This window comes from Thalassophryne amazonica, chromosome 12, assembly GCF_902500255.1.
Source record: "Thalassophryne amazonica chromosome 12, fThaAma1.1, whole genome shotgun sequence".
NCBI lineage: Eukaryota > Metazoa > Chordata > Actinopteri > Batrachoidiformes > Batrachoididae > Thalassophryne > Thalassophryne amazonica.
The window spans coordinates 86,546,696-86,567,438 of NC_047114.1; the positions used below are offsets into that span (position 1 = coordinate 86,546,696).

Here is a 20,743-nt window from a genome sequence, read left to right on the forward strand (position 1 = left end):
TGGTACATTTGATATACGTTTGATCATATGAGTTTAATCTTCTCATAAATTATATAATTGATTGATATAGTTAAAAAATGTATTTGTTGAGAATTTTGCCCAAAAAAAGAGCGAGACAAATTACAAAATAAATCAAAGGGACATAAACAGGTGTGTTCAAAGGCCAAAATTAAATGATTATTAATTATTCTTCTATACCACTGGGCTGCTGCTAATTAAACATACTGCATATACAGTATGTGTACATACAGCAGGTACTAAATGAGTTGTACACAGGAGTCACAATCCATTTTGAAACATAAATCCTGATATTATTAATTTATAATAGTTTGTTTTTTTTGGCAAACTGGCAGATTCTATTTAAAGTTTGATTCAAGTAACAATGGTGTAATTCTGAGGAACTGGAAAACTTCAGGCATTTACTTTCTAAATTGCAGTGAGTGAATAGATATTTGCATAAATGCATGAGTTCACCCCGTCTGGTCAGTCAACAAAACCCAAAGACAATAAACGCTGTCATACTGGAGGTCTCCAAACAAAAAGATCATATTATGAGGACAAAGTGATTATACTGTAATCAGATCAACCAAAAAAAAAAAACGACATTTTCTTATGTAAAATTAAATGTTACACCATGTATCTGTTTACCATCTGTGGGACGTCTGGGAATGATGCAGGGAATAATCTGATCACCACATACATGATGGAAATTAGGAGTGGGTGTGGTTAAAGCTGCATGCATCTTGAAATGAGCTTGTTGTCTTTCACTCCCAAAGCCTCAGTCTGATCACAGCCTGTTTTTAATGTCTTGCAAAAATATCAACACTTTGTTTTCCAGCATTTGTACATTTATTAAAATGCTTTTAAAAGTGGAAGTGACCGCATGTTTCAGAGTTGTGTTTTGACTTTAAGTCAGGGAACAATGCTTTATCCCTTTTACAGCTTGGATTCAGCATGAATTGCAACAAACGGGTCCTCATCTCTGTTGCTGATCTTGAAGCGGGCTCGGCCGTCGTCTCCAACGTGGATCTGCTTCCCGGTGCACATGTTGTCTTCTTTCTGGCCAGAAATGACATCACAGTAGGTTCCACCAGGCATGCCAGTGTTCAGAGTCACATCCAGGTCCCTTCAAGTTAAACACAAGTTCCAGAACATTTTAAAATCCTTGCAAGTGTCACAGTGAACATTTGTTATCACGGACAACAGAATACGTGATGGACAGAGGTGAGATGAAGTCACTGTCAAGTCATTCTCAAGTCATCAATCTGCAAGTCCGAAGTCAGCTTGCAAAAAATTGGTGGTCATTATGACTAGAGACGTGACTTGGGACTTGCTGATTCATAACTTGAAAGTGACTTGATGATGACTTTGTTCCACCTCTGGTGATGGATTCAGAAAGTGAAATGCCAAAAATGCATGACTGCGTTAATACAAGTCGATTTCAGATTTCCGAGGTGGAAATGTGATGAGATTGGCCAAGACATTGTGATAGGTTGAGCTCAAAGGTTATGTCATAAAACCATTTCAATATTTCACTTTAAAGGGGTCATATGCAGCAAAATGTTATCTACTTTTCACTGCTATATATAGTTGAGGTTTCATGTTTAACACTGTCAAAGATACACATGTCCAAATTATCCTGTTAGAAGCAAAATTTCAATGGCTCATTGAAATGGCTCATTTTAAGCTTCTGTGACATATGTCACAAAAGCCTATGTTTAGATAGTTAATTTCTCTGGGATACACATATTAAACCAGTTCTGTCTGACACATGAAATGGGGATGTGTATTAGCATGCTTAAAAAGTGTATAATAGACCCCTTTAGCAGTACATCGCAAAACACGATAATGCCAATGATCAGTTTTTATTATTTCTTGATTATGATCCTTGAAAGCTAATAAATGCTGGATATGTTTTCTGCATCCAGACTCTGTTTAGTTGTACAAAGAACACACAAGTGTAAATTAGCAATTAAATGCAGCATAAACAGTCCTTACCAGTCATTATTGTTAAAGACGATAAAACCACGATCACCACGTCCAAAAGCAACCTGTTTGCTCTCGTTGTCCCACCAGTTGGTGTGAGGCTGTCCATTGACCACATTACGAAAAATGACCATGTTCCTAAACAAAGATTGAAAAATCTTAATTTTTTTTTTTTTTTTTTGGTTTCTGAACTATGATTTAATACTTGATGAAGTTGTTGTACACTATGCAATCAAATGGACATCACAAGTTGTGTTATTGTAGGAAATATTTATTGCAGGTCAGAAATTCTACTTTATAACAACTCACTTGATCTGTCTCCATTTGTGTTCACACACCCAACCATCCCCACAGGTCTGGTCAGGGTGGATGGGGACGGGTTTTGTGGATCCATCACTGTTGCTCGGAGGGCCGATCCAGTCATTTTTATCCTATCAAACAATATGAATGGACAGTTTATTGAACTTCCCAATTCAGATGAATGGGAAAGTGTGTCCAAACATTTCACTAGTACTGTACATATTACAACAATATTATCTCTAATAATCTACCTTTCCATCCACTAAGTTTCGTTCCCATCGGTAGCTGGACATCACTCTTGTCACACCATAAGGATGGGCCAGCATGTAGCCAACAGCCATCTTATAAAGCCTCGGGTCCCAGAAAGTAATGATGGCTGCACCACCGGCACCGTGGCCTCTCTGGTTGTCGTGGTTGTCAATGAAGACAACAGCATTATCATCTGGCATGAAACCCCATCCCTCTCCCCAGTTCCTGGACATGGAACACAAATTAGCCAAGTTAACGAGTTTCTTTTTTGTAAATGTTCCAGATAGTTATTTTTTTCTGAGTATTTTTTTACAACCCCAATTCCAATGAAGTTGGGACGTTGTGTAAAATGTAAATAAAAACAGAATACAATAATTTGCAAATCCTCTTCAACCTATATGCAATTGAATACACCACAAAGACAAGATATTTAATGTTCAAACTGATAAACTTTATTGTTTTTATGCCAATATTTGCTCATTTTGAAATGGATGCCTGCTTTTTGTCTGAGGACTTTTTTTTAATATAAATCTATTGATAACATATTGGGCAGACAGTACAGTAAATAATAGCATAAAACTAAAATCAGACATTAATAATAACATCAGGCCATCAGACTGTACAATACCTCACTTGGGGAGGGAGGCGTAACAGGAAGACAGATGACAGGAAGGAGAGGAACAGTAGTAGCCAGTAAACCTGCAGCGATCAGTAGGTCTGGTATTTATATGTATATTTGCAAATCCATCCATCCATCCATTTTCTTCCGCTTTATTTGGAGTCGGGTCGCCGAGAGATGTAGTCTCTCCAGCGTGTCCCGGGTCTTCCCCGGGGCCTCCTCCCAATGGGACGTGCCCAGAACACCTCTCCAGCGAGGCGTCCAGGGCGCATCCGGAAAAGATGCCCGAGCCACCTCAACTGACTCCTTTTGATATGGAGGAGCAGCGGCTCAACTCCGAGCTCCTCCCGAGTGACCGAGCTCCTTACCCTATCTCTAAGGGAGCACCCAGCCACCCTGCGGAGGAAACTCATCTCGGCCGCTTGTACTCGCGATCTCGTTCTTTCAGTCATGAGCTAAATCTCATGACCATAGGTGAGGATCGGAACGTAGATCGATCAGTAAATCGAGAGCTTTGCCCCCCTACTCAGCTCTCTCTTCACCACGATGGTCCGATACAGCGACCGCATCACTGCAGATGCTGCACCGATCCGTCTGGAGTGTCCTTGCCTCAAGTGGAGGAGTTTAAGTAAGTATTTGCAAATCGTTTTTTAATTTTTACTTTTGATGCTCTGTGTGCTTCTTACCCTGTGTGCTGCTATGCAATGCTGCTGGAACCTCAGTTTCCCTAAGGGAGTTTTCCCAAGGGATTAATAACATTCTGTCTAACATGTAAGAAATATACTATAACATGTTTCTGAGGAGCCAAACCTGCTAACATGCAGCTTTTTGGAACAAGAACTGCGGATGTACCACCAATTGGTTCACAGTCGAAAGAGAAATTAATTATATCCCCAATAATATGTGTGGTAAGCAATCAAAACATTAATGAATGTTATTAATTTGCAATTCTGTTTGTTTGTTTTTTGTTTTTGTTTTTTTGTTTGTTTTTTTAAAACATGATTTGAGTTCAGACAGTTCAACTGCTGGTTCTGTTTTGATCCTCATATTTATTTTTAAACACTATCAAAAAAGATATCTTGTCCTTAAAGTAAGGAAATGGTATTTTCAAGTTGCTTAATTTGTGATGCTCCAGTAGTTGGTATGATTTTTAATGAACTGTTATTCCCACATGCACACAACAAACTTACTTTGTGTAAAACAGCTTCTCGCCGTGCCATTTTCTGAAGACGGTTCCCAGTTTAGCCCCATATTTGAATTCAGTCACCCGTCCAAGATGGAAGTACTCTCTTGATGTGATGGCTTCTCCTCCCAGATCTATAACCTGGAAACATAACACAGTTACAGTTTATGCAAAGTTCATAAAGGGCAGCAATTAAAACTTGAGCTCAACACAGTAAAAACAATTTATTAATCCTATTTGCTCAACAACTAACGTACATTACCTATTGTATGTACAAACTGAAATTGACTGACTCATGGGCTATAGATATGAATAAAGTTTTGAAATTTTCAATTTCAGTTCAATTTTGTGGTCATATTTTTCTTTCTTTTACTGAACAAGAACTAATGCATTAAAGATGTTTTTTTAATGAAATCTAAAAACAGATGTAATGCATGCACATTTATAGCCACGGCTACTTTGCAACTAATGATGCACTCCTTTGCATCCCAGTGCACAGCGTATCATGCACCGCCTATATGATGCTCTCTGAATACTGTGCCTTTTAAATAGCAGGAAAACTGAGAATTGAATTTTACTCCAGGATTGGATGAAGCAGTAGCACAATGCTTCCAAAGCAAAGGACTAACCTGGTTAAATAAAGGTTAAAATAAATAAAAATAAAAAATATCAAAAGCTACCTCTTGGAAGATGAAAGGTCTTGCATTATTGGGAAACCACTTGGTGGTGAGGTTGTGCAGACGACTGTAGACAGCTTCCAGGTCACCAGGGCACGCCGGCGGTCTGCATGGGCCTTAGCCCTCGTCCGGGCTTTGAGCAGGGCAGAGTGGGCAGTACGCCACACCCGACGGCACCTCCTCAGATGGGCCTGGACTGAGGGCACCCCAACCTCTCCCTCCACTAGCGGAAACAATGGGGCTGGTACCCCAAACATACCTCAAACGGGGAGAGGCCGGTGGCAGATGAAACTTGGCTATTATGAGCGTACTCGATCCAGGCCAGATGGTTGCTCCAGGCCTTCGGGTGCGCGGAGGTCACGCAGCGGAGGGCCTGCTCCAGTTCCTGGTTCGTTTGCTCTGCCTGTCCGTTCGTCTGGGGGGGGTACCCAGACGAGAGACTTACGGTGGCCCCCAGTTCCCTGCAGAAACTCCTCCAGACCTGGGAGGAGAACTAAGACAATGTCCGATGGAATCCCATGCAGACGCACGACGTGGTGGACCAGGAAGTCTGCTGTCTCCTGGGCTGTCGGGAGCTTCGGGAGGGCCACGAAGTGGGCCGCCTTGGAGAACCGGTCCACTATTGTGAGGATGGCAGTCATGCCCTGGGACAGCGGGAGGCCCATGACGAAGTCCAGGCCGATGTGAGACCAGGGGCGATGAGGCACGGGCAGTGGCTGGAGGAGGCCTTGGGTCTTGTGGTGGTCGGCTTTGTCCCTGGTGCAGGTGGTGCAGGCCTGGACGTACTCCCGGACGTCGGCTTCCAGAGACGCCCACCAAAAGCACTGCCGGACCACTGCCACGATTCTTCGCAGCCCCGGGTGGCAGGAGAGCTTGGAACCGTGACAGAAGTCAAGGACTGCAGCCCTGGCCTCTGGTGGGATGTACATCTTGTCCTTCGGTCCAGTCCCCGGGTCTGGGTTCCGTATCAGGGCCTCCCGGACGGTCTTCTCCACGTCCCAGGTGAAGGTGGCCACGACAGTGGACTTGGGGATGATGGTTTCTGTAGGGTCTGACAGCTTGGTCCTGACTTCCTCCTCGTGCACCCGGGACAGGGCGTCAGACTGTTGGTTCTTCGTCCTGGGGCGGTATGTGATCTGAAAGTCAAAACGCCCGAAGAACAGTGACCAGCAGGCTTGCCTGGGGTTCAGACATTTGGCGGTCCGGATGTACTCCAGGTTCCGAAGGTCCGTGAAAACCGTGAATGGTACCGAAGTTCCCTCCAACAGGTGTCTCCACTCCTCCAGAGCCTCCTTCACCGCAAGAAGTTCCAGATTGCCGACGTCATAGTTCCTTTCAGCTGGGGTCAACCTGCGGGAAAGGTAGGCACATGGGTGGAGAACCTTGTCGGACTCCCCGCTCTGGGATAGCACGGCTCCTATCCCTGAGTCAGAGGCGTTCACTTCAACTATAAACTGGCGTTTTGGATCGGGCTGCACCAAGACTGGCGCAGTCGAGAACTGGCGTTTCAGCTCCCTAAATGCGGCTTCGCACCGATCCGACCAGGTGAAGGGGACTTTTGTGGAGGTCAGGGCTGTCAGGGGACTAACTACCTGACTGTAGCCTTTGATGAACCTCCGGTAAAAATTAGCAAAACTGAGGAACTGCTGTAGTTTCCTACGGTTTGTTGGTTGGGGCCAATCTCTCACCGCCGCAACCTTGGCCGGATCGGGGCGACAGAGTTGGAGGAGATAATAAACCCCAGGAAGGACAAAGAAGTATGGTGGGACTCGCACTTCTTGCCCTTCACAAACAGCCGGTTCTCCAACAACCGCTGCAGGACCTGACGTACATGCTGAACATGAGTCTCAGGATCCGGGGAAAAGATGAGTATATCGTCCAGATATACGAAGACAAACCGATGCAGGAAGTCCCGCAAGACGTCATTAACCAATGCTTGGAACGTCGCGGGCGCATTGGTGAGGCCGAACGGCATGAGCAGGTACTCAAAGTGACCTAACGGGGTGTTAAATGCCGTCTTCCACTCGTCTCCCTCCCGGATCCGAACCAGATGATAAGCATTCCTAAGATCCAGTTTAGTGAAAATCTGGGCTCCATGCAAGGGTGTGAACACTGAATCCAACAGAGGTAACGGGTATCGGTTGCGAAACGTGATCTCGTTCAACCCTCTGTAGTCAATGCATGGACAGAGTCCGCCGTCTTTTTTGCCCACAAAAAAGAAACCAGCACCCATCGGGGAGGTGGAGTTCTGGATCAACCCGGTAGCTAACGAGTCCCGGATGTAGGTCTCCACTGATTCGCGTTCCGAACGTGAGAGGTTGTACAGCCTGCTGGACGGGTACTCAGCGCCCGGTATCACATCAATGGCACAATCGTACGGACGGTGCGGGGGAAGCGTGAGTGCCAGATCTTTGCTGAAGACGTCAGCGAGATCATGGTACTCCTTAGGCACCGCCGTCAGACTGGGGGGGACTTTAACCTCCTCCTTAGCTGTCACACCGGGTGGAACCGAGGATCCTAAACACTCCCGGTGGCAGGTTTCGCTCCACTGCGTCACAACCCCAGACGGCCAGTCAATCCGGGGATTTGTTTTAACACCCATGGAAAACCCAAAATCACTCGGGAGGTAGACGGTGTTACATAAAACACAATCTCCTCCCTGTGATTTCCAGACACAACCATTGTCACTGGCTGTGTCTGATGTGTGATTAGTGGAAGAAGGGTGCCATCTAGTGCCCGTACCGACAATGGTGACAGTAAGGCCACTAGAGGGAGCCCAACCTCCTTTGCCCATCTGCTATCCAGCAGATTACCCTCTGACCCCGTGTCCACCAATGCTGGGGTGTGAAGGGTTAGATCCCCACTCAGGATCGTAACTGGGATGCGTGCAGATCGTCGGGGATTCCCCGCGTGAGTATTATGACCCACCCTTAGCCCAGTCTCTAAGGACGAGTGCTGCTGTTTTGACCGTTTGGGGCAATTTTTCTGCGTGTGCTCGGTTGAGCTGCAGAGAAAACACTCCCCACGGACCAGCCTCCTTTGTCTCTGATCTGATCTCGTTTTGGTCCTGCTCGTTTCCCTAACAATGGCAGCAGGGTGAGCTGTCGTCACGTGGAGTACCCTGGCTGTGGAGTGTGGGGAAGACGGCTCTCTTTCGGACCCGGGATGAAGAGGGATGGCTTGTGCCTGACCACGCCCCTCGTCTCGCTGCCGTTGGTGTTCTGTTAATCGGTTGTCTAACCGTATAACCAGGTCGATAAGCCCGTCTAAATCCCGTGGCTCGTCCTTCGCCACCAGGTGCTCCTTAAGGACCAGAGACAGTCCGTTTACGAAGGCGGCGCAGAGCGCAACAGCATTCCAGCTGGCTCGCGCTGCCGCGATGCAGAAGTCGACTGCATACTTGGCTGCGCTCCGGCACCCCTGTCTTATCGACAGCAGCACGCTTGAAGCGGTCTCGCCTCTATGAGGGTGGTCGAACACCTGTCTGAACCCCCTCACAAACCCAGTATATGTCGTTAGGAGCCGTGAATTCTGCTCCCAGAGCGCCGTAGCCCAGGCGCATGCCTCTCCTCGAAGCAAATTTATTACGTAAGCCACCCGGCTGGCATCTGACTCGTACATGACGGGACGCTGTGAAAAAACGAGCAAACACTGCATTAAGAAGTCCACGCACGTCTCGACACAGCCTCCGTATGGCTCCGGAGGGCTTATGTAAGCTTCAGGGGATGGTGGGGGGGGTCGTTGAACGACCAGCGGAATGTCTGTTTCAGGCCTCCGGTCAACAGGAGGAGGTGCTGCAGCAGTGCCCTGAGCACGCACTTCCACCTGGGCGGTGAGAGCCTCCATCCTCCGATTGAGAATAACATTCTGCTCAGTGACTAAGTCCAACCGAGCAGTGAAAGCGGTTAAAATTTACTGCAGCTCACCTAACACGCCTCCTGCTGACGCCTGTTCACCTCGCTCTTCCATTGGCTGTTCAGGCGATGGTTGACGCCCCTCGGGATCCATGACGCTGGCCGAGAAATCCTGTTGGGAAGGTGTAGTGACACGCACTCCAAGCAGGGCGCCATCTGGTGGTGGTGGGCCAGCAGTACCTCCTCTTCAGCGGCCCACACAACATGTGTATCTGTATGTAAATTGTTAAATTTGTCGACAGATTCACTTGTCTTTGCAGTTACTTTCATCTCTCCGGGTCCTTGATCATTGAAACTGAGAGACACCTGGGATGAGTTTATGTCCTTGGATAGAGGTATTTACTGATTTTAAGAGTTCCAACTCTTCCTGTCTTCCAACTGTAAGTTAATGACTGGATGTCTTTGGAGCGTGTCTCTTTTGACCTGGAGACCTAGTTCCACAACTTCCTCTTCTTTGATACAAATTAATCCCAGTAGTCCCCAAAGAGCCAAGGAAATCCATTGCTAGTTTACTGTCAAAAAAAAGGAGAAGGTATTACACCATCAATCAATCAATCAACTTTTTTCTTATATAGCGCCAAATCACAACAAACAGTTGCCCCAAGGCGCAAGGCACCAGGGGTCAAAAAAAGAAGAAAGAAAATCTGCACACCGATAAAGCTCCCAAAGTCTTTAACTGACCAAAGCAACCTAAGGTCTTCTTCAGGCAACTATTACACCAGGGGTCAACTATCCAGTTCCTGGAGGTCACCTGCCTGTTTTTCAACTCTTCCTGCTCCACACACTATTAATTACGAAACTAAGTCAGGTATACTAATAATCAAGAGCTAGAAAACACCAGATGTGAATTATCAACTGTGGCTGCACTTGCAGCAGTCAAACATTGAGAGAAAAACAAAAAGAAACACCACGGATTTACCCTGATATTCAGGTTTTATTGAGAAAATAGCTGATTACCCACCCCAGGGCGGAGTTTGATTCAGACTGAAACGAAAACTTCATCTTCACTAACAAAGCTATCACCTCCCACCTATCCCGGATTCCAGAGAACTGTTCAGGCACGACTAAAGCTGCTTCAAAAACAGACAGTTGCTATTTCTACTAACTACTAAAGTGCTCAAAAGCCTGTGTCACTCCCCATATGTCAAACTACTCGTATTTGTGTACCTAGTTTGGCTCAATTCTGCAGCACAAAAGTTTCTCCTCTTAACTACTATTATTAGAACTACTACTGCTGCAGCTATTACTGCAACTACTAAAGTGCTCAATAGTCTGTCACTCCCCATATGTCCAAGTATATGTGTACCTAGTTTGGCTCAATTCTGCAGCACAAATGTGTCTCTCCCTTTAACAGCTACTATTACTACGGCTACTCCTGGCATCTATCCATCTGCGAGAGATGATGGTGTAGCATCCAGTTTGTTTGTTTGTTTATTTGTTTGTTTGTTTGTTTTTTACAATTTTTCAATTCAATTTTAATTTATTTCATTTATATAGCACCAAATCACAACAACGGTACCTCAAGGCATTTCACAGAAGTAAGGTCTAACCTTCCCAACCCCTAGAGCAAGCACACAGGTGACAGTGGTAAGGAAATACTCCCTATGATGAATGGCAGAAGAAACCTCAAGCAGACCAGACTCAAAGAGGTGACCCTCTGCTTGGGCCATGCTACCAACACAGTTGACAATACAAATATAAAGGAAATTTTTGTCTTTTGTTTCTATCTGCACCTGCGCAAATGACTTATCAGTCCAATGCACGAGTGACAATCTCTGCTGCATTTGGCTGCCGCTGTCGCTACTGCTACTGCTACTACTGAACTACTCAAGAGCCTATGTCACTCCCCATATGTCCAAGTATATGTTTGGCAAATTTGGCTCAATTCCGAAGTGTTGTTTGGACAGGAGAGGGACATATACACACATACTACAGTTGTCTCTTAGTATTTAGAAGTGATAGCAAATATCAAACATCAATGGAGCTACTCCCAGGCCATTACAATTTTTCAAACATGAATAATAAATATAAAGAACATTTTCAAATATTATCACTTTTAATGTGCAACTTAGTTATGGACAGGTTATGCACATAGGATTAAAAATTCTCCAGCTAGAAAATGTGCCATATTCCGCAGTACTTACTTGAATTCCACGAAAACCTTTGGGGCCCAGGAAGCGATTGCACTCCGCAGCGATGTCTGCCTAGCGCCATTCAAACAGGTGGACGATGGACGTCCGGCCGTGCTTGGTGTTGGGGTTGTGTTGGGCCACACTGAACCCAAATACGACCACCAGAATGAACCACATCCCTGTAGATCAAACCGCCTCACCTCCTGTTCTGTGATGTTATTTATACACATATTCACTGTCACCAGGACCAATAAGAGACTTAAACCTCGGCCCCACTGAATAATAAGCCATGAATAATGATCCACGCATGGGTGTGTCAGCGATATTCGAAGAATGATCCACATTTTAAGCTATCACGTATCTGCTACTAAGGCGTCTATATGAACCTCTCTGTACCTCACATGTTGCACGAATCAGCCTCTAGTGAGCTATGACCGACCTGTCATTTGAGCCCCATCCAGCCTTGAATGGCTTGCATCGCCGCATATGATCCACATCAAGCCACATATGATCCATGTAGTGCAACGTTCGTGCACGTTTAGGCATGGGTTTGGTCCAAACATCCAGCCCTCCAACACTTGGTCCCTTTTAAATTGTGGGTTTTCAATTCACAGCATCCAATCATGATGTTGTCTCATTTTTTAAACGCAGTTCAAAAAAGACGGTCCTGTACAGTCTGGTCGGTGTGTGTATCCGTGCACCAGGCTGCTTTTCACCTGTGTTCCAGAGTCTTTAAATGCAACAGTTCTGCATGTTCACCCAGCTCTCTGTGACCAAAAAAAAATAAGACACCACAATGAGGTGGCCACTGTGGATCACCCCCCACCCCAAAAAAAAAAAAAACACAACACAAAACACATCCATAGACCAGCTGGAACAGAACCATGGGTTCCTGGACAGTCACCTCTGCACTTCTTCTTGCTGGCTTTATTTCTTCTGCAGCAAAATCACTCTTTTGTGAGCTCATGTTCTGCGTAAATGCTCATCTTGAGCATGAGTCATTGCATCACCATGCACAGTATGCACCTCATCTGATCCATTATAACAAGATGTTAAATCTATCATAAACATACTTTTACAGCTGCTTATAAAGGAATGAACATGCAACTGTTTTACCAAGCCTGATCCAACTTTTAACTTTGCATTGGTGTCTGCAAAATTCTTTTGCACTCCCGCGTTCTGCGTAAATGGTCATCTTGAGTGCGAGTCATTGCATCAGCGCAAACACAGCCAAGCTCATCTGATCCATTATAACAAGATGTTAAATCTATCATAAACATACTTTTACAGCTACTTCTGAAGAAGGAATGAACATGCAACTGTTTTACCAAGCTTGATCCAACTTTTAACTTTGTGTTGGTGTCTGCAAAATTCCTCTTTTGCGCGCTCGCATTCTGTGTAAATGTTCTTCTTGAGTGCAAGTCATTGCGTCAGTGTACACACAGCCAAGCTCATCTGATCCATTATAACAAGATGTTAAATCTATCATAAACATACTTTTACAGCTGCTTATAAAGAAGGAATGAACATGCAACTAATTTATCAAGCTATTGCAATATAAACATTAGAAATAATTACCTTTTAGGCTGTTCCAAATATGTTCTCCATCTCAGCAATTGAGGCAGAGATAGAAAAAAAACATCCAGATGAAGAAGAAGTGGATCATATTTAACGTGGGTAGCCAACAAAAGAGGGAAGCTTGTTTCCAGAAGGGCCGATGACACATGTCTCTCACTTCTCCCCAGCACTGTCGTTGAGAGTGCCAGTTGAGAGCGTCGCTGCAATCAGGAAACGAACCCAAATTGTTGGCATCTCAGTCCACCAGAAGCAATTAGAGGTGGAGGTGTTTTCAACTGTCAAACTGTGACAGAAAATGATTAACCTACTACAAAATAATTATTTTACATTCAGTGTCCAGCACACAAAGCAGGTGGGATTGTCACAATGAAGTGTGCGAGAGGGCGGAGCCAAAATAACCTGTCCAAAATAGTCTGTCCTGTCCTTGTAGCTGTCAGGTGCGAGGATAATGAGCTTTTAACAGCCTTGTCCTCACCACACACATGCCTCTAAAATCCTTGTTTGTCCTCGCAGTACCTCGTACACAAAGTGCCCTATGCTGTTGTTGCAAAATTTTGAACTTTTTAAAATTAGCATCACGCTCAGGGATGAGCCTCGTTAGCTGAATATTCCGCCTCTAAGACCCTCAGAGCCACTATTCTCCCACGATTGTTGAATAACTGGACTCATACCAAAAAAACATACTATGTGTCTCGTTATTCATCCTTCATTATTCAGTGGGACCAGGACTTTACAAACATCAGCACCGCTGCTTCATTCTCACAGCTTCTTACCTCGTTTCAAAATGGACCAAAGGTGAAAATGCATTAACAAGGCACAGGCAAAATAGAAAGCAAGATAAGGTGTACACGTAGAATTTTCTCATATCTAAAAACAAGTCATTTACAGAGACCTTGATGCTTTCATGCATTGCCAAAAATGTCAGCAACAATTTTCTGTAGGACAAAGTTTTATTTTCTGGGTCGGTCAAAGCAGACTGGAGCACTGCTTAAAAAAAGCTGCCTCGATCTGTGGCAGGAGACCCAACGAAAGAATTCAGCAACACTCTGAGCTCCGAAAAACATTTTATGTACATTTATTACTTTAAACTTTGTAGTCATATTATATGAAGTGATTTCTTTGTCTTATAATGGCTGTTTTTTTATTCACTAACACTGTTTAGATTACAATTTTATACAATAATTAAGTGTTTTATTTAAGAAATATTATGTACAACACTGGACATCTTATTTTCATTTTGGACCACACACAAGAGTTCCTTCGTTTCATTACTCATTAAGTTATTTAAAAAAAAAAAAAAAGTAGCATTTGTCTTTTTTTTTTCTTTGCTGATTTGAAAAATGAGATGAATCATGGCTTTTGTGGTTCATGAAACTCATCTTGATGTATGTTAAACTATTCACCCACTGAAAATTTGAAAGGTGCATAATTTTTTTAACCAGTTTCCCATCTTAATACTAGTAGAATTTCAGCATAGTGTGGAGGACAAATCCTGCTTCATAGCATTAATAGATACTATCATCTCTGAATTATCACATGCACGTGGTGCTGTCTCAGAGCATGTGAGCCACCTGTGGTATGAACTGTTCTGTACATTTCTCTGTGTACATATCTCTGTGTACGTGACTGAACATGTCAGAAGCAACACCCAGACTGTCAGTCAGAAGAATACTTTCTTAAAACTCTTAACAGACATCCACTGGCTTTCTTTCTCTTAATTTCAGAATATCTACTGCAATAGTTCGACTCAATGATTTCACCTTGGTGCATGCACTTTCTAGTTGTGCCATTTTATTATGTCATATAAAACATGTCCTCAAGTACATACACATTGCATACATATGTTATTATGTTGGTGTCTCCCTTAAGGAACTGATTTAGTTTGACTTTCCTGCTGATGGTTATAATTAATATAACTAAGGCAAAGCCTTGGACTGAACATCGACGTAGGCTGATGTAAATATATCATGTCGATTGTATGTGATACTTGCTTGGGTGTATGAAGGTCTCGAGATGAAGGTATTTTAAATAGACTGACATAATTTAATGATCAACTATTGTAGGCTTCACTGATACATTCATATGGGTTTATTAAAGGTATGTTTCATGTCGCCAACATTGATGACCATGTCACTTAGGTCCCGTAGACTTTTTAAGTAAAATGGTTCTGGGAAGCATTGCCATGGCTAAAACCCTTCAGTTTCTCCCCCCAGACCCCCCGCCTTTTAAAGCATTTTTCTTTATTTGCCTCTGACACGCCTGGAAGCTCCTCAACATGTCATTTAGGTCTTTCAGATTTTTTTTCACTTAATGGTTCAGGGGACCATAAGCATGGCTAAAACCCTTCAGCTTCTATAGTGGAGCGGGGCGGGGACACCGGCGATCATAACTTGATTGCAAAATAAGTCAAATAAATTTGATCCAGAGAAATAAATTATTATTAATTCTGTATGTTATTTTGGCACTTATGCAAATATTTTGCTTCTGACTTAAAGAATATCACTAATATTCGATCAATTTTGATGCTGCAGATGACAGAAATCCGAGTGGTGCACTAAGTGCTCAATTTCAATCAATCAACATTTATTTTAGGACTGAAATAATTAGTCGAGTAACTCAAACAATTGAATTACAAAAAATGTTTGAGGCAAATTCTGTGCTTCAAAGCTCTGTTTAACATTGTAGTCCATATGCCAGGCCTGTATGTGGCGCTGTACTGTCCCCAGAAGAAAACAGAAGTTGCTGTATAAAAATGCAAAAGTACTTTTTATGTGATTACTCAATCAATTAAATAATTGCTAGAATACTCTATTTCAAAAATATTCAATAGCTACAGCCCTAATTTATTAAAGCGCTTTACAGCAGCCAGAGAGTCCAAAGTGCTTTACAGTAAAATCAAAGATTCACAAAAATAAAACACACATACAATAAAGATAAAACAGCACTTAAAGACAAAACATGTCACAACACCACTAAGTATTAACAGCCAGATGAATTATTATTATTATTATTATTATGATTGTTGTTGTTGTTTTGTTTTTGCTTAAATTTAAATTGTCCGGGCACTACCCACTACTTACTTTAATATCTGAGATGCGTTTTCGTTCTATTGACTGTCGCACATCCAGTGTCAGGGGCTCAGCACCTTCCGACATGAATTGTTTTACAGAACCTGCCTTATATATATATATATATATATATATATATATATATATATATATATATATATATATATATATATATATATATATATATATATATATATATCAAATCAAATCAAAATCAAATCAATTGTATTTATATAGCGCCAAATCACAACAAACAGTTGCCCCAAGGCGCCTTATACTGTAAGGCAAGGCCATACAATAATTACGGAAAAACCCCAACAGTCAAAACGACCCCCTGTGAGCAAGCACTTGGCAACAGTGGGAAGGAAAAACTCCCTTTTAACAGGAAGAAATCTCCAGCAGAACCAGGCTCAGGGAGGGGCAGTCTTCTGCTGGGACTGGTTGGGGCTGAGGGAGAGAACCAGGAAAAAGACATGCTGTGGAGGGGAGCAGAGATCAATCACTAATGATTAAATGCAGAGTGGTGCATACAGAGCAAAAAGAGAAAGAAACACTCAGTGCATCATGGGAACCCCCCAGCAGTCTAAGTCTATAGCAGCATAACTAAGGGATGGTTCAGAGTCACCTGATCCAGCCCTAACTATAAGCTTTAGCAAAAAGGAAAGTTTTAAGCCTAATCTTAAAAGTAGAGAGGGTGTCTGTCTCCCTGATCTGAATTGGGAGCTGGTTCCACAGGAGAGGAGTCTGAAAGCTGAAGGCTCTGCCTCCCATTCTACTCTTACAAACCCTAGGAACTACAAGTAAGCCTGCAGTCTGAGAGCGAAGCGCTCTATTGGGGTGATATGGTACTACGAGGTCCCTAAGATGGGACCTGATTATTCAAAACCTTATAAGTAAGAAGAAGAATTTTAAATTCTATTCTAGAATTAACAGGAAGCCAATGAAGAGAGGCCAATATGGGTGAGATATGCTCTCTCCTTCTAGTCCCTGTTAGCACTCTAGCTGCAGCATTTTGAATTAACTGAAGGCTTTTCAGGGAACTTTTAGGACAACCTGATAATAATGAATTACAATAGTCCAGCCTAGAGGAAATAAATGCATGAATTAGTTTTTCAGCATCACTCTGAGACAAGACCTTTCTAATTTTAGAGATATTGCGCAAATGCAAAAAAGCAGTCCTACATATTTGTTTAATATGCGCATTGAAGGACATATCCTGATCAAAAATGACGCCAAGATTTCTCACAGTATTACTAGAGGTCAGGGTAATGCCATCCAGAGTAAGGATCTGGTTAGACACCATGTTTCTAAGATTTTGCAGCGCAGTGCCTTTAATACCTATGGCATGCTCTAATCTCTGTAATAAAATTTTATGGTGAACAGTATCAGAAGCAGCACTGAGGTCTAACAGAACAAGCACAGAGATGAGTCCACTGTCTGAGGCCATAAGAAGATCATTTGTAACCTTCACTAATGCTGTTTCTGTACTATGATAAATTCTAAAACCTGACTGAAACTCCTCAAATAGACCATTCCTCTGCAGAAGAATTTTTGAGAGAAAAGGAAGGTTGGAGATTGGCCTATAATTACCTAAGATAGCTGGGTCAAGTGATGGCTTTTTAAGTAATGGTTTAATTACTGCCACCTTAAAAGCCTGTGGTACATAGCCAACTAATAAAGATAGACTGATCATATTTAAGATCAAAGCATTAATTAATGGTAGGGCTTCCTTGAGCAGCCTGGTAGGAATGGGGTCTAATAGACATGTTGATGGTTTGGAGGAAGTAACTAATGAAAATAACCCAGACAGAACAATCGGAGAGAAACAGTCTAACCAAATACCGGCATCACTGAAAGCAGCCAAAGATAACGATACATCTTTGGGATGGTTATGAGTAATTTTTTCTCTAATAGTTAAAATTTTATTAGCAAAGAAAGTCATGAAGTCATTACTAGTTAACGTTAAAGGAATACTCGGCTCAATAGAGCTCTGACTCTTTGTCAGCCTGGCTACAGTGCTGAAAAGAAACCTGGGGTTGTTCTTATTTTCTTCAATTAGTGATGAGTAGTAAGATGTTCTAGCTTTACGGATGGCTTTTTTATAGAGCAACAGACTCTTTTTCCAGGCTAAGTGAAGATCTTCTAAATTAGTGCGATGCCATTTCCTCTCCAACTTACGGGTTATCTGCTTTAAGCTGCAAGTTTGTGAGTTATACCACGGAGTCAGGCACTTCTGATTTAAAGCTCTCTTTTTCAGAGGAGCTGCAGCATCCAAAGTTGTCTTCAATGAGGATGTAAACCTATTGACGAGATACTCTATCTCACTTACAGAGTTTAGGTAGCTACTCTGCACTGTGTTGGTATATGGCATTAGAGAACATAAAGAAGGAATCATATCCTTAAAACTAGTTACAGCGCTTTCTGAAAGACTTCTAGTGTGATGAAACTTATTCCCCACTGCTGGGTAGTCCATCAGAGTAAATGTAAATGTTATTAAGAAATGATCAGACAGAAGGGAGTTTTCAGGGAATACTGTTAAGTCTTCAATTTCCATACCATAAGTCAGAACAAGATCTAAGATATGATTAAAGTGGTGGGTGGACTCATTTACATTTTGAGCAAAGCCAATTGAGTCTAATAATAGATTAAATGCAGTGTTGAGGCTGTCATTCTCAGCATCTGTGTGGATGTTAAAATCGCCCACTATAATTATCTTATCTGAGCTAAGCACTAAGTCAGACAAAAGGTCTGAAAATTCACAGAGAAACTCACAGTAACGACCAGGTGGACGATAGATAATAACAAATAAAACTGTTTTTTGGGACTTCCAATTTGGATGGACAAGACTAAGAGTCAAGCTTTGAAATGAATTAAAGCTCTGTCTGGGTTTTTGATTAATTAATAAGCTGGAATGGAAGATTGCTGCTAATCCTCCGCCTCGGCCCGTGCTACGAGCATTCTGGCAGTTAGTGTGACTCGGGGGTGTTGACTCATTTAAACTAACATATTCATCCTGCTGTAATCAGGTTTCTGTAAGGCAGAATAAATCAGTATGTTGATCAATTATTATATCATTTACTAACAGGGACTTAGAAGAGAGAGACCTAATGTTTAATAGACCACATTTAACTGTTTTAGTCTGTGGTGCAGTTGAAGGTGCTATAGTATTTTTTCTTTTGGAATTTTTATGCTTAAATAGCAGAGTTGTAGTCTTACACCTCTCTCTCTCTCTCTCTCTCTCTCTCTCTCTCTCTCTCTCTCTCTCTCTCTCTCTCTCTCTCTCTCTCTATATATATATATATATATATATATATACATACAGTGAGGAAAATAAGTATTTGAACACCCTGTGGTTTTGCAAGTTCTCCCACTTAGAAATCATGGAGGAGTCTGAAATTTTCATCTTAGGTTCATGTCCACTGTGAGAGACATAATCTAAAAAAAAACAAATCCGGAAATCACAATGAATGATTTATTTTTTTTTTATAATTTATTTGTATGTTACTGCTACAAATAAGTATTTGAACACCTGTGAAAATTAATGTTAATATTTGGTACAGTCGCCTTTGTTTGCAATTACAGAGGTCAAATGTTTCCTGTAGTTTTTCACCAGGTTTTCACACACTGCAGCAGGGATTTTGGTCCACTCCTCCATACAGATCTTCTCTAGATCTTTCAGGTTTGGAGTTTCAGCTCCCTCCAAAGATTTTCTATTGAGTTCAGGTCTGGAGACTGGCCAGGCCACTCCAGGACCTTGAAATGCTTCTCACAGAGGCCCTCCTTAGTTGCCCTGGCTGTGTGTTTGGGGTCATTGTCATGCTGGAAGAGCCAGCCATAAACCATCTTCAATGCTGTTACTGAGGGAAGGAGGTTGTTTGCCAAAATCTTGCAATACATGACCCCATCCATCCTCCCTTCAATACGATGCAGTCGTCCTGTCCCCTTTGCAGAAGGGCACCCCCAGAGTATGATGTTTCCACCCCTATGCTTCACGGTTGGGATGGTTTTCTTGGGGTTGTTCTCATCCTTGAAACATGGTAAGTGCACTTGATTCCAAAAAGCTCTATTCTGGTCCCATCTGACCACATGACCTTCTCCCATGTCTCCTCTGGATCATCCAGATGGTCACTGGTGAACTTCAAACAGGCCTGGACATGTACTGGCTTGAGCAGGGGGACCTTTCTGCCCTGCAGGATTTTAAATCATGACAGCATCATGTGTTACTAATGTAATCTTTCTGACTTCAGGTCATTGACCAGGAATCATCCTTACTCCACAAAGTGAGATCTTGCATGGAATCCCAGACCGAGGGAGACTGACAGTCATCTTGTGTTTCTTCCACTTTCTAATAAATAATCATAACAGTTGTTGTCTTCTACCAAGCTGCTTGCCTGTTGTCCTGTAGTCCATCCCAGCCTTGTGCAGGTCTACAGTTTTGTCCCTGGTGTCCTTAGACAGCTCTTTGGTCTTGGCTATGGTGGACAGGTTGGAGTGTGATTGATTGAGTGTGTGAACAGGTGTCTTTTATACAGGTAACAAGTTCAAACAGGTGTAATTAATACAGGTAAAGAGTGCAGAATAAGAGGGCTTCTTAAAGAAAAATTAACAGGTCTGTGTGAGCCAGAATTCTTGCTGGTTGGTAGGTGTTCAAATACTTATTTGCAGCAGTAACATTCAAATAAATTATTAAAAAAAAATCATACATTGTGACTTCCAATTGTTTTTTTTTTAGATTATGTCTCTCACAGTGAACATACACCTAAGATGAAAATTTCAGACCCCTCCATGATTTCTTAGTGGGAGAACTTGCAAAATCGCAGGGTGTTCAAATACTTATTTTCCTCACTGTATATACCATGGTCCCACACAGTGAGCTAACTACAAGTCTCAAGATATTTTGTCTCCGATGCGCTTACCGAGTCTGCGGGCTCGCACCACAGCAGGCCACTCACACCACCCCCCTCTCTGCTTTGTGGAGCTGTGGCCAACTCTGGCAACAGGTCCAGAAACTATGCTCACTGTTTTAATGCGGAGCGC

The 20,743-nt window shown here is 42.7% G+C and overlaps 1 protein-coding gene across 1 annotated transcript; it reads right to left on the reverse strand.

Annotated features, from left to right (window-relative positions):
• Positions 1 to 1,994: 1,994 nt before the first annotated feature.
• Positions 1,995 to 11,237, reverse strand: LOC117521298 (alpha-amylase 1-like). The gene is made up of 6 exons (XM_034182618.1): positions 11,149 to 11,237; positions 5,018 to 5,120; positions 4,345 to 4,478; positions 2,538 to 2,760; positions 2,296 to 2,417; positions 1,995 to 2,124 (listed from the first exon to the last, which is right to left on the reverse strand). The coding sequence occupies exons 1-6, from the start codon at positions 11,235 to 11,237 to the stop codon at positions 1,995 to 1,997; spliced, it is 801 nt and encodes a 266-aa protein (XP_034038509.1).
• Between the last annotated feature and the right edge of the window lie 9,506 nt (positions 11,238 to 20,743).